Source organism: Erithacus rubecula, assembly GCF_903797595.1.
Source record: "Erithacus rubecula genome assembly, chromosome: 2".
In the NCBI taxonomy this organism is placed as follows: domain Eukaryota; kingdom Metazoa; phylum Chordata; class Aves; order Passeriformes; family Muscicapidae; genus Erithacus; species Erithacus rubecula.
In genome coordinates, this window is record NC_136685.1 from 79,119,307 (window position 1) to 79,133,883 (window position 14,577).

At 37.0% G+C, this 14,577-nt stretch overlaps 1 protein-coding gene across 3 annotated transcripts in view; it reads left to right on the forward strand.

Annotated features, from left to right (window-relative positions):
• Positions 1 to 14,577, forward strand: part of PLD5 (phospholipase D family member 5) — a 158,943-nt gene that overhangs the window by 107,740 nt on the left and 36,626 nt on the right. For all 3 annotated transcript variants that reach the window (XR_013773437.1, XM_079298893.1, XM_079298894.1), the window contains exon 4: positions 712 to 826. Coding sequence is in view for 2 of the 3 variants with exons in the window: in XM_079298893.1 (XP_079155019.1) it covers positions 712 to 826 (115 nt within the window). In the remaining variant the exon portion in view is untranslated. The remainder of the gene's footprint in view (positions 1 to 711; positions 827 to 14,577) is intronic.

Genomic DNA, 14,577 nt, shown 5'->3' on the forward strand with positions numbered 1-14,577 from the left:
AATTTAAACATTTGCAATGCAATCAGAAGTTTTACTTCTTGTTTGTTTCTTGGATATGGGAAAATGTGGTGATTTAAAAATTTTTCATATGAAACAAACATCTTCATTTCTGTTTTGACATATATCCAGCTCAGTATGACTTTCCTTTTATTGTTCTGTGTTATAAATAGGATTTAAATAGTAAAATTTTACAGCAGCATAAAAAGTAAATGCACATAAAATACCTATAGGTCATTGTTTTCCTTCTTGGTATAACTCATCTAAAGATGAGTGTGCAACTACTTGGGAATGTGTGGTACTATGGTTAGAACCACTTGCAAAGATATCACTCAATACAGAAAAAATGTAATAAACAGTTTTCCTTGAGCTTTTAATGCTAAGTCAACAGACTGCAATTATTTAGAAGAAAGTTAATGTCAAAATGTAATTATGCAGCATAAAACCCCTGGAGAATTAATTTTCTGCCTGACACCTGCCACCTTGTCAGTATTGCACAATATGGGAATAGCAAGAAACCTTACTGGCCTTCAGAACAGTATTTCTCCAAAAAAAAAAATTTAATTGCAAACCTTTAGGGTAGGTTTAATCATAGGAACATAGTCAGATATTGTTTATAATGTTTTGTTTAAATGTGTTTTTTGAATTTGTTGATATGCATTTTGATCAAATCTGTGTCTGAAAGCTTCTCCTTTCCTTTAATGCTCTTCCCAGGGTCAGCGTCTTTTTGAAAAATTGCTTGAGCTGGCGTCCCGAAATATTGAGATAAAACTAGTGAGTGATAAACTGCCCATGGAATCCAAGGTATTAAACGACTTGAAAGCAAAGGGTAAGACCAAGGTCTTTATGTTGTTCTGCCATTGATGCTGTGTGATGCTCCTGTCCTTTAAAATGCAGACTCAGATGGTGCATCAAATGCACACTGCTGGAATTGCACTCTTACCCTGTAATCCTTCAGCCCATAGATGTCAGAAGTCTGAAACTGTTACTGTAGCTGATGTTTGCCGTTTGCCAGCCAGTTAAAAGGCAGTACATCGTTAGATAGGTGTTCACATTCCCTGTTGCCATTTTAAGAGCAGGCAACGTAACCTGAGACTCTGGCTAATACCTTGTGGGACAAGATTCTTTTCCTCTTTTGAGCAATAGCAAAGGAAATTAATAAAACAACATGTGGATGTTGCTGATGATTCTAAAGCACTGGAAAACAGACCATTGGTCAGATACAGCCAGCTCACAAGGTTTTCTGTGCTATGTGTATTTCTTTGGTCTCTGCTTTCCTAATGTTATTTTGAAGCTCATGGATCCCTATCCAAAGAGGGATTGTACATTCACTGCATGAATGAACTTCTTTTATGTAAAACCATGTGGAAAAATAGTAAGGAGAATTTAAGAATTGCTGAAAGAAATTAGTCTCTTAGGAGTTCTAGCAATCTCATACACATTTCTCCTGTTAGTTACCTATATCTGATAAAAGCATGATTTTAAGGGTAAGATAAACTTTTCAAAGATCAAAAAGAATGTAGGTGTTTTGATGGTGATCATTTTTGAAAAGATGCCTGGATGGATCACAAAGGAAACTCTAAAAAATTTAATCAGGCAAAGGAGTGGTTGTGTATAGTAGCACCCTAATACAGCATGACTGTTCATGGTGAAGAATAAAGGGCACCCTTTTCCCAGAAAAAATCAATCTTTTTTTGTTTAAATTCTTTGTAATTTCTTCACTGCACAAGAATATCACTAATGGAAGTCCTTATCCCTGAGGGAGATAGACTTTTGATCAAGATTGACATGTTATTTAAATTTAATAAACTTAAATTTAATTAAAAAATTAATAACTATAGATCCTCATCATTTCATGGCACTACCTATTCCAGGGATTTGATGACTTCTGCTACATAACAAAGAGATATCGATCCTTTGTTAGCCAGTGAGAATATATCAAACACTTGTCAGATGTATGTGGAGTGTCTTTTTCTGATGTATTCAGAAAGAAATCGGTATTTTAACATTAATGTCAGTGAAATTATCTTTGAAAACGTTGTTTCTTTTCCCTGTGACTCTAATATCACAAATTTCTATGAGTCAGAGAATAGCAGAGGCAGGCCTGTGCATTCATATCAATATACTGGCATTAGATATTTTAAGTATTGTTTATTAAAAATAGCCAATACCAAAATCATCCTTTTCCCAAAAAAGTGAAGATAAATTTTTGGCTAGAAAAGGGGGAGAAATATTTAACACTTCTATTTATGTGGGAATTAATCCAACCTGTGAACTTAAAGAAACCCCCACAACACAGACTTTTGCAATTTTACTAGCTTCAGTTTCCCTTGTGCCTTTTTTAGATTTCTGAGACAGGAAATCTTACAGTATTTAAATGAAATTATCAATATATTTGTGCTTTGAGCTACAAAGGATTGGAGGAAGTTGCTAATAATTCTTGTGAGTTTTGTTGTTATAATCTTTGAACCCTGGAGTTGTATGTATCATTGTGTACTATTGGCCTTTCTCAAACATCAATATTACAACTTCTAGATTTTCTCACTATGATTTTTTTTCTCAATCCATGTTTTGCTCTGCTAATTTCTACACTGATATTAGAATGTCTTGGTTATGACAAGGTGATTGCCAGCTCTGTTGAAATTCTTTCACTCATTTAGGTTTTTTTGTTTGGTTTTATTTCCATGGAAGCTAGATAAATCTTTCTTTGGTTTTGCATTCCTGAAAAGAAATAAATTAGTTTTAGATTCAGTCAGATTTAGTTGTCTTAATTTTATGTTGAAATGAGTAGACCTTATATGATCAGTTTGTGGTATGTCCTGTTTGTGTCAAATAGAAGCTAAATGTGAGGCTAGCTTAAAAAATAAAACCAGATACCATTAATCTTTGCTATGCTATCCTGGAAAAGCTATCTACCTACAATTATTAATCATTTTGCTTTGTGAGGGGCTGGCATCCTCAGAAATCTGTCAGAACTGATCATTGAAAGGGAACTGGGCAATGTCCAAGACAACTTGGACTTATAACCATGAAGGCAACAATTTTTTTCTCGTGCAACTGGTCACATTTGTCTTTAAAATATGCCATGCATCCCTTTTTAACAGATCCATTCCTCTCCTGGTGAAGAAAGCAGTAAACAAGTCAGTAGCTCAGCCAAGTTGTGACGCATCTCAGGATGGAGAACCAGAATGTATTTTTCTGAGCAGACCCAAGTCTTGACTTGTGGTGTCAGTCTGAATTAGGCAGCAGAGAGTCCAAATACTGTTTATCAGGGTTTCATCACCTGATAAACTTCTCTGCAGCAAATGTCCTTGGCACCCGAGCCATGAGCAGTAGTATGGGCAGGAAGCACATGCACAGCCAGTGGGACTCTGGGAATTTGGTGCCTTTCTGAGTCTGCCTGTACCTTGCTAGGTGGGCATAGGTTTGGCTCTTCTTTTCTAGTCTCCAATTTGTTCTATTGAATATGAGAGAGAACTGCCATTGCATGAAGAGGGTGGAAGAGTCTTGCCTTTCTTTTCAGTACACTGTGATCAGAACCCTTGGGCTGTGTCCTCATGTGCAGACTGGTTCCTAGGGCCAGGTTGAGGGATAATTTTGGCCATGGATGTGACTGTTAATATATTGTCCAGGACCCTTCAGGTAGCATGCCCTGTCTGTTTTAAGTAGCCTCAACAAAGTGGAATCAGTTTAAACACATGGGATTGCTTGAAGACCAGTACTGGGTCATCCATATGTCTTCATGCAGAGTGTTGACTTTTTTGCACAAGGAACCATGCTAGGCTCCTGTACTGCTACATTTCAACACAGGTGTTGATACCATTTCTGTCAGACAGATTATTCCAGCACATCTCCTTTTTCTAAGCAGGCATGCATTGAGTCCCTTTGTCTCTTCTCCCCATTTCTGAAGAACAGTAAGAAGCAGTTTTTATAGATCTCTTCCAACACAATGGTGCATCCTACCTAGAGTCCTCTCTACACATTCTTCCTCTGCAGCAGCTGTCCCTATTGATTAATCAAGTAGAAGGTTGAAATCTGACTCCAAATGTGGGCTGGTGGGGTGAGATAAAGCATAACTTATGTGGACAGGGAGCAGAACTGAGCTGATGTGGAGCAAAAATAAGATTACTAATACACAGTTGCAATGCTAGTACAGGCATCTGAGCTAGCTGTGAACCTGCAGGTTTGTCATCACTCCAGTAACTTTTTTTTTTGCCCTGTCTATGCTATCCTGATTTACTTGAGGTAGCTGTAAAGCAGGAGAGCTCAATTACAGGAGTCCAGTGCTGTGGTGTGAGTCGTGGATTGATTTATTGTGCTAACACGTACCACACTGTGTCAGCTGTGGTGACAGGATTCTCTGACTGCCAAGATAATGTACATTTGCCAATAATTGCTGGACTGTGGGAGTGTTATTTAGTTGCAAAACTAAGCATGCAAAAATGAGGAAATTCTAATCCCATAGCATATATTTATGATAGACTTTAATTACATTATCAGATTCTGTATTTTGCACAGAATATCTAGCTGTAGTTACCATATTGTAATCTTGCCATATTAATCAGAGATTTTCCTTTATATAGAATGAGAATACATCAAACATTTAATGCCTAAAGCAGTTGATGTTCATTCAGGGGATATTATTTCTGCTGGTAATGGCTAGAATCTTTTTTTATCTTCATATTTAATGTATGTCTCTAGGCTTTCTTCATTGCACATCTGCCAGAGTCTGCACTGAATGCAGAATGATTAATTTCCTCATAGTCCTTTCCGTGCTGTTTCTCACTGTGGTATCTGAGTGCTCTGCAAATACAGTATTAATGAATTTCTTTTTACAACATCCCTGTTACGTGAGGTTTCTTGCTGTTTCTGTCTCTTGGGAGCAACCAGTGATTATTGATGGCAACACAGGCACCAGAAGCCAGATCTGAGCATTTGTTTTCTGTAGTCAAAATTAAAATTTTAAATAGTATTTAAAAATAATTACCACATGTAAGTTCTTCCAGTTCACATTGTCAAAATTATTGCTAAACAGACTATAAAGTATGATGATATTTTTACAGGACAGATATATATCCAAACTATGCATATCTGTATTTGATTCTCTTGTGGACAGGTAAAGTCTGTCTTCAGACAAATTTTGGCTCATTGTGTAAACAAACATGTTCTTCTTTATCCTCTTTGTAGTGTGACAGTAGCTTATTAATGCTTGTTTTCATGGTTATTGTTTTAGCCTTTCCTCAGCTGTGGCTCAGTCTACCACACTGAAACGTTTCTTGTAACCCTCCCCCTCCTTTACATTACTGTGTTGTACCAGTCTTTGTTCATCAGTAACATTTGACTTGCACTGTCTCCAATTAGCAGGTTGTTGTGTTATTTCTCACGTGTACAGAATCTAAATCCCTTACTAATTGCTATCTTATTTTAGCTGATGGCATTCATGCTTTTTAAGACATACCAAAGGATTTTCCTTCTTCAATTTGCATTGCTTCCTTCCTTTTCTATTTCTTGTTTTCCCTGGTGCTCCTTTTTTTGTGAAGCATTTTTCATATATTTAAAGGAATATTTTGTCTTTTGTCAGTGGTGGCTAAGGCAGATAAGAAAAGAGGTGTCTGTCCATGTCACAGTGTGATTGAAGGAAAAAATATCATCTAACTCAACTAATCACTTTTGTGTATTAGCAAGGAAACCAGAGGATAATAGGAAATCATTGTCATAGGGCAGGATCCAATCTCTGGATCACATGTGCAGCTGTTATTCACTGAGCAGTTCATGCACATTTGCTCAGGATTACAGTCTTGCCTTAGATACAACCAAAACAGAAAAACTAAAGTTATGTTGTTGCAGGGTGACAAATAAATGAATAGATAGTAAAGCTCTAGAAATCTTTTATGCATTGAGTTGTGCCCTTTGTTTTGCAAACACTAACAGATACTATTCCATGACAAATTAAATCAGGTTATATCTGGGCAGCTGCATAATCCCAGCTTCCTCTTTGCTCTCCCCACCATATGTTGTCCCTGCCTTCTTCCTTGCACCAATGATCATGTGTTGAGACAGCTCAGGGGCTGATTTGGCTACAGAATGGGGTTTTTTTTTGGCTAGCTTAATTGCCATTTTTGTTAGATTTCTGCATTAGTCAGCGTGTGGTCTCGCAGGCTGGAGGCAACACAGAGAAGGGAAACACATAGTTGGGCTGGATAAGGGTGGAATTTCCAGAACCACTGGAGCCTGGTTGCAATAGGTTCCATCTGCCATGACACCAGAAAGCTGAAGTTCATGTAATGTCAAGAGACTTCTAGAAGTTTGAGGGTTTCTTGTACTACCCTGTACAGTCTTAATATAAGCATTGCACAATGGACAGCAATAGTAAATATGGTTTATATAAATGATGAAAGTTGTTTAATTCCATATTCTGTCTGCTTCTGTTGGTACACTTCAGGTGATGCATAGTTTTAGAGCTGGGATGCTTGTGGGGCATGAGTTTTTACCATTGGCCACAATCATGTTCTCTTTCCCTGTCTTCTTGTGGAGCAAGGGAAGATATAAATTTTAACTTACCATAGAGGAAGTGAAAGACTTGTTGTGTGATTAAAAAAATGGAGATCATCTGGGAGTATCAGAGCAGTTTCTTCTTATTAAATAAGCTGTGAGTTTGGCACTTTTTTAGAACTAGAGCCTTTTTGTACTGCAAGCACTAGGAATGTGAAATTGACCATTTTGGAGAAAGCAACATTTTTTCTGGAAAAGATAAAGCTACAAGACTAAGAGGGAACATTTCCTGATAAGTTTGTTTGGAGTTTGGGTCACTAAAGTTTTTTGATAAACATGCTAGGGCTGATGACATGGATTTATATTAAGCTCAAAATACTTGGTTTCAGTATAATTTTAAAAAGTGTTCAAAATCTGGGGACAGTGGTCTTTAAAGAGATTAGACAAGAGCTATCACTGGCAATTTTAAGATTAAAGTAATCAAACCCTCTGTGAGGAATGGCCTCATAGCTCTGGTGCATGAGAAAGATCTAGATTGATTTCAAAGCTGGATTTAATAGTTCTGTAATGATTTGGAAGGAGAACATGAACTTATGTACTTTAGGCATTCATTTGAAGACAAGAAGGTTGTTTTTGAGTTTTGGTTTTTGGGTTTTTTTTGGTTTTTTGTTTGGTTTTTTTTTGTTGTTGTTGTTGTTGTTTCTTTTTTTTTTTTTTTTTCTTTTGTTTTGTTTTTGTTTTTGTTAAGAACAATCATTCACTAGAACAGCCTTCCTCAGGGTCATGATAGTCTCCATCACTGGAGGTTTCCAAGATGTGGCTGGACAGGGTGCTGGATAATCTCATACAGACTCCCTTTTTCCACAAAAAACTGGGTCAGGTCTTCTGAGGGTCCTTTTAACCAGTGATTTTCTGAATCCAATTAAGTCTCTAATTCCTCTTCATGTAAAGATAATGTTGGGAATCAGTGTAAATACTCTTCAAAGACTAAAATGAAAATACACTCCGTTCATATAATGGAATCCCGAAGGTGGATCTTGAAGAGATTTCTGCCAGTCCAGATGGCCAGTTTTTGCAGTGTACCACAAGAATAGTAATACCTGGTGCATGTTCCATTGGAGTGTAAAGAGTGCTCTTGGCAGCTGATGTTCAGTGGATGGTTGTACATAAGGCATTGGATGGATCTGCAGCTCTGGTGCTTTCTTTGTGCATTTCCTAGGCTGGATTCTCTGAGAGTGTGTGAGGGAAGGATATTGAGATGGGGGAAGTTCCTACAGCACTACCAAAACCAGATTCTTTTCCCCTATGATTTTTCATGAAGAAGTAAGCAGGATTTTTTGAGGGATGAGTCTTTCTGAAGGAAGCATGTAATTTGGCTCTACAGTTTCATAGAATTAAATAAAGATGCATGTGAACAGTGGGTGAGAAATCTCTTCCATTCCTTTCAAATCATTGACATTCTTCTAAAGCTCTGTCACACTTGAAAATATGGGAGTGTAGAAAAGGCAGCTAATGAAAATTCCACTGGCAACACCTTTGACATCTGATTTTAACATTTATTTTTATATTTTGATTTATTATGAATCAGCCTTATTCAGCTTTTATTATGAATTTAGACAACTTGGATACCACAAAAGAGCAGATGCATGCTTTGATTTAACTTTTATTAGTTGCTGCTGGAGAATGCTGATATTTTCTCAAAAACTTTAAGCCTGTGACAAGAAATCTTAAAGCCATTTCCAAGATGGAAGATCTCATTAAGTTATTTGCCTCGTAGAATGCATAGTAGCTTTGACAGAGTTCTATGTAGTGAGAATTACCAAGCTGAATTTCCAAAGCTAGCTGCATCCCATTTTAAAGAAAAGAAGCAGGTCTTAGTTTTGCATCAGAGATTCAAGCATTCATACCTAACATCGAGGCAACACTTAACATGCAGAAACCAGGTTTGTTTTTGGAGAAACATCTTTTTTTTTAGGTACCTGATCTATCTTACCTCAGTTTATGTTGTATCCACAAACATCTTGATCACAAGGGAATGTTCAGCGCTGGTTTTATGCCTAAATCCCATGAGAACTCATATGCAGCATTTCTTACTTGTTTCAGTTGGTGAGCTGGGGTCAGTAAAGTAAGCCACATCCAACTTTATGAAACCTGACTGAAAAGAGCAGGTGAGGAGTATTTTTGTTACATGTGTGTCAATAACCAAATGTCTTCAACACAGAACATCTGCCTGAGTTACAGAGGATGATGTTGAAAATCTTGCTCTGTCTGGAAGCTTCTAAAGTGTCAGTTTTTACCTTACAGCTGTCAGACAGATGGAAAGCAAATCACTTAAGCTGGTATTGAACACCTTAAACTTCTTAAAACTGAGCTTGCAATCACAAAGATTTAGAAAGAGCAGAAGACATTTTGTAGTGGTGCTACCTTGGTCCTTCCTGCTTGAGTTCTAACAGTTTGCAGAAAATATTTTAATCTGTGTTTGCATATAAAGATGGCTGTAGTAGTCACACATTCATTTAGGATGGAAGAAACCTGGCTTCCAGTCCCTACTTTGCTTCTTCAGATACATTTTGAAAGACATGTCTTAGCCTTAATAGTAACAGAATTGTTTTAAGGTTCTGATTGTAGAACATAATTTTAAAACTTCATTGGAGAATCCATTCTTCTGTGCAATTCCAAATGAGGAACTGGGGTAAACAACATACTTTCCATCAGCATTGCCTGCTGCCTAGTTTGGATGTCTTCTAGCTCAAAAAAATACAATAAACTGGTGATAAGCCAGTTTTTATTATAGTTTATACAGGAAACTAGTTGTCTAATCTGGGAATGAAACTTCCCCTGGATATACAAATATCCTCATTTTAGCCACCATAATAGTTCACAATGTAAACAGCTTATTTTCTCTTGTGTGCCTGAGGCACATTAACTTTAAAAAGATTTAGGCATAGCCTGACTTACAGAATTCTCTAGCAGGAGAGAATTAGCAGTATGAGGCTGTCACATCCACAGCCAATAGAGGAAGAAAGAAACCAAAACAACCTTCACAGTAATTTAAATTCTGAAGGCAGCCAGGGCCTTGGGTTACTCTGGCTTGTTTTGAGAAAAAGGGTTCACTTAAGCCAAAAATTCTGTGTCTTTTAGAGCCAGATATGTAAGCAATAAATTCTGATTCTGAGCTCTACAGCTTCTGTGTCTGTAGACTTAGAAATGAGTACCTTTGCTGAGAGAAATGGCTGTGTACCCAAAGACAAAACCCTCTCATTAGCAACGTGTACTTTTGCATTATAAAATACTGGTTGTGCTTTCTAGTACCTGTAGTCACCATTTCAAAGATGCATAGGTAAGTGATAATACATTCATTTATTTAATTTTCTACATTAGTCAAGGGCAGATGTACTGTGAGGTGTATTTGTTAGGGACAGATGTACTGTAAGGCATATTTAAGATGTTAAGTGTTTAGTAGAAATAATACCATCATTCTTCTGCTTTGAAATTTGTAATTGAAAAGGTCCTTCAGGGTAGATTGGTCATTATTTTAGTACCTAATTTCAGTTTACAAATATTGCACTCTATTCTGCTACTAATTTGTGTGTATTCATGGATTTGGTAGCAGTGGGAACTTTTGTATTTAATAAGTTCCAGCACAACTATGAGTGTTTGTAATCCAGGGATCTTGTGAACAGCCAAAGTGCTCTTGTCAGGTAGGACCTAGTCAGGTCCCACGTAACAGCTTGTGCCACAGGGATCATCTTCAAATCTTGCTTGGGGGTTTGCATGTTGGAATGGATTCTTCTCATATGGAACTAGCTGCATTGAATTGCTGACACTCTTTAGTACAGAGGAACCAATAATGGATGGCATTAGCAGAAATTAGTTGTGACATTTTTAAAACATATGGATAGCATGCAAGTTCCTACCTACAGCTACTAAAAGAGCTGGTAAGAGCTGCCAGGGCCATCTGAGCTAAGAAATAATTCGTTAGGTAGCTGCGGTCCCTTTGCAGAAATTTTGGCATCCCCTGCTTTCTCTTGTAAGCAAAAGCAATATTGTCTCGTCCTGAAAAGATATGAAGGCTAATGGTCCTAAAAGGGTCCAAGGAAAACAATTTAATTTTGGTCAATTTTGGTTTATGCATTCATGTGATTTTCACACACTTAATATTCACTTAATTTTCTTAGAGCTGTACCTTGGTCAGTCAGCGTGGTGTTGCAGGTATGATTTGGTATATTTTTGATTGCTACTGTTTTGCAAGCAGGATCCAGCCTTATCAGTGGGGCTGTTTTGTCTCTCACCTTTTTCAAGTTTTGTATGTCATCTAGACTGAAGTGTAGCCTCAAACCTGGACAGCTCTGAGAAGACCATCACCTGAAGTGATATGACAAAGACACTTGTATTATGTTCTTTCAGCTCCTATGCTGCTTAGCTCAATCAGTATAACATTTCTGCTTCAAACCTGGTTAAGTACTGTGTGCTCAAAGTTGTATAAGAAGCATTAATAAATGCCTAAACCAAACTGGCACTCTTTGACCAACACCATTTAGTTTTCATTTGGTGAACACTTTGGAAAGGCTGCTTAGCTGGGGTTATTGTGTATAGCAAAACTGTAGCATAAAGTAAACCCATGTGACCAAATCTTGTTGGTTTATACCTAAGTTACCAAGCATGGTCTTTGTAATAAGGATTTGTCACTATGATGCTAATGCTGCTCTTCCTGGTGATCTCCTGTAGCAGTTTCCAAATTAACCTTTGGCTTCTACAGTGCTTTGGTGTGTTAGGAATTTTTACACAGCCTAATGGTTGGAAAGCAAATTACATTAAGATCCTTCTAAAGTTACTCAACTGGAAGCAAAGTTCTCAGAGTGATATCTCTGTGTTACTCTTCCTCTTTTGCATCTCTTTCTGCACATCCTTACAGAGCAATTGTCTCTAATGTTTATCCTTGAGAACAGAGTGATTTCAGCCCCTTTTCCATCCTTTGGACAAAATATTAACTTTCTATAGTGTGTGAGTATTAGTAATTATGTAGTAGGGAAATCAACTGTCATTTCAGTGACTCAAAGCAAAATAGATCCCTGCTTTTAATCTCAGTAGTCTTGTTAGCATTAAAGTGATGGACAAAAGTGCCAACAGTTATAGGACTGCATAATAACCATACTAAGCTTCAAAATCACTTCAAAAGAATATTATGATCATTGCAATGAGAAGCTTTCAAAAATAACGGTTCCTAAGCAAAGGACCACAAAGCAGATGTTCTCAGCCCTAAGACAAGGGATTGTAACCAAGTCCATTATTTGATATTGGGACTTGAAGTGCTTGTGCTGCCTTCTGGTCTTGCTTTCATATAGATCCCAGTAGTCAACTGCAAGCAGTCCAGTTCCACAGCCCCTGTCCTGTACCCTGCTGCCATCCCAAATGGCTGTGAACTGGTCCATCTTTGTCTCTTATTATCCTCAAGGTAATTCTGTCTGTCCTGTGTGGTTTAGACTAGAAAAAGAAATCTTGCAAACCTGATAATGCACCAGTTCAGAATATCACAGGGGAGTAATATGCCTATATTCCTGTCCTTCACAGGCAGTTGCTGATATTTACACTGGAGAAATGAAACAATATTCATGCTCTAGTCCCTCTGTGGTACTAAAATCCTCTGTGATTTCAGTGTGCAGTTACTTTTATTGACTGTATATTATGTGTGTCCTTCAGCCAGATAATAGGATAGAATCTGTGGAATTGTGGCTTCCTTTTGTTTTGCTTTCTACTTTTCAAGTATGCTGTTTGGAAGAAAGTCAATCCATGTTAAAAATCTTCTAACAGACAAGCTATTGATTTGCATCCCCTATTTTCTCAAATTAAAGCATTTTTTTCCCATGCAACTTTTGTTTTTTTCTCAGTCCACTGTCTGGATTTTTCTGATTTTGATGTGGGGCCATGTCCATTTTTCTCTTTATAATGCCATTTAAATGAATGAAGTATCTGGGTAACCTAGCCAGAATAATGAAGTCCTCAAAGTGCATCTGACAGACTAGTTAAAACAATAGTAAATCAAGTGTGAGACTCTTCAGTCTGCTACAGCAGAGCTGCAGTGTCTATTGTATGTGCTTACTTTGATGAAAGAAGAGGCTGTACAAGTGTCTTGTTCTTTCAAGATCTTTTATTCATGGTAATAAAAAGCTCAGATGCAGTTGATGTCTGGACTAAGACAGCAAGAAGAAATTCCCAAATTTCTAAATTGCAACAACCATCAGAAATCTATATTTTGGGCTGTATATCATGAGTTAATAGCTGTGGAATTCCTAGCACATGTAAACAAAGTAAAATTAGGACCAATCTGAGTATCCCAAAGCCATAGTTAGCTTTAGAACTCTTAAGAAAATGTATTTTTTTCTTTCCACAAATGTATTTGTAAAGGCTTGAAGAATATACCATACTGCTTATGTAGTTATAAAATAAAGTATGTTCCTCAAGTAACTGAAGTGAGAGGGACTGAATGAATAACTGGATGGATATGATAAATGAAACAATGAAAGAGTAGGCAAGGGCAAGAGCAAAATTATGAACTGAGTATGAAGTGGAAGAGAGCGAAGGAGAGGGAGGATGAATTATGTTGGGGGAAAGTATTGGGGAAAATGAAATAAGAGGGAGAAATGAATCAGACAAAACCAAAGGTCAGAAAGTGAAAACTGAATAATTAATTTAGGAAAAGATCAGAACAGAATGTTGCCAAAAGGTGAAGCATGGACAACATGGAGAGAAAAATAATTACCACTGAGATAGAAGTGACCTGAAAAAAATGTAGAATAGTCAAAGGCTGACTCAGCAAGATAACAAGATACAATCAAAGGAAAGAGGAAAATGGCTTAGAGACGAGGGAGAAGTAGCGAAAGAAAATGTCTGTGCTGCTGTCAGGCTCAGGTTACCTCTGGATGTGCCTCTGCTTTTCTTGCATGGCCACAGCCAGGTCAACTGGTGCTCTTGCCTTTTGGTAGCCTGCAGATAATACTAGAGGGCTGCTCAGAGAATAATCTAATGAAAGGTTGGGGGAAAAAATAGACTTTGTATGTATATATTGGAAAAATTAAAAGCAGTAGACACACAAGGAGGCAAAGTCTGTCCTCACCTCTTCACCTGCCCTGGAGTATCTCACCTTCCAGAACTGAGATTTATTTCTCCTTCAGGAGAGGAAAACTGACAGAACCCAAAGCAGAGCTCCAGATGTCGGAGGAGCATATTTTGAGAATTATGCACAAGTGTTGTTACTGCTAGTCAGCATATTTAGAAGTGACTGTTGCCAATACTGATGGTTTTAGAATATATAAATATCAGAATGAAATCATGTTGCTAAGTTAAAAAGAGATAGGGATAAATAGTTGCTGCATTTTTCTTGGTAGAGATTTAGCCTTGTTCATTCATAAAAGGTTGTGATCTTAATTCCTCCTGCATTAGGATAAAAAAATGTCACTGAATTCTTGGGTGTTTCATCCAAGAAGTATATAAATAAATATAGTGGTTCATAATGCTAATCTAAGTAAAGTCTTCAAAAGGAAGTGGGTTAAGCAGTGTGCAAGTTTACTAATCTCTCTATTATATTTAAAATAGCTTTCTTTTATAGTAGAAACATATGCAATTATACTTAGGCAAAGAAAGAAAGCCACAATCCAGCTTTAATAATGCTTTTACTGATTGTCTTATAGTCTTCCTTTAAGGGGTAATATGCTTTGTCGCCTGAATCAACTAAGTAAGAAAATTACTTTCCCCAGTCTCCAAAGCAATCACTTTTATAGCTTTGTCTACTAAATGAGCAGTCTACTCTCCAATAATGAAGGGCAAAAAAAGATGTGGAATCTTTTTTTTAATATTCTAGCAAACTTTGTTGTATATGAGTTCTCTTACAGACTCTACTGAATCATCAGACTCTCAGAACAGATTTGTACTAAGAAAATGCTATTTAAAGGAATGCTGAATTCTGCTGAGGGGAAAGAATTGAACTGATCATCAATGCTCTCATTATTCAAAATTTTATTCAAAATTTTCTATGACTTGATATGAAATTCTTCAAAGAGCTCAAAAAGAAGAAAAAATTGATTTAAAAAT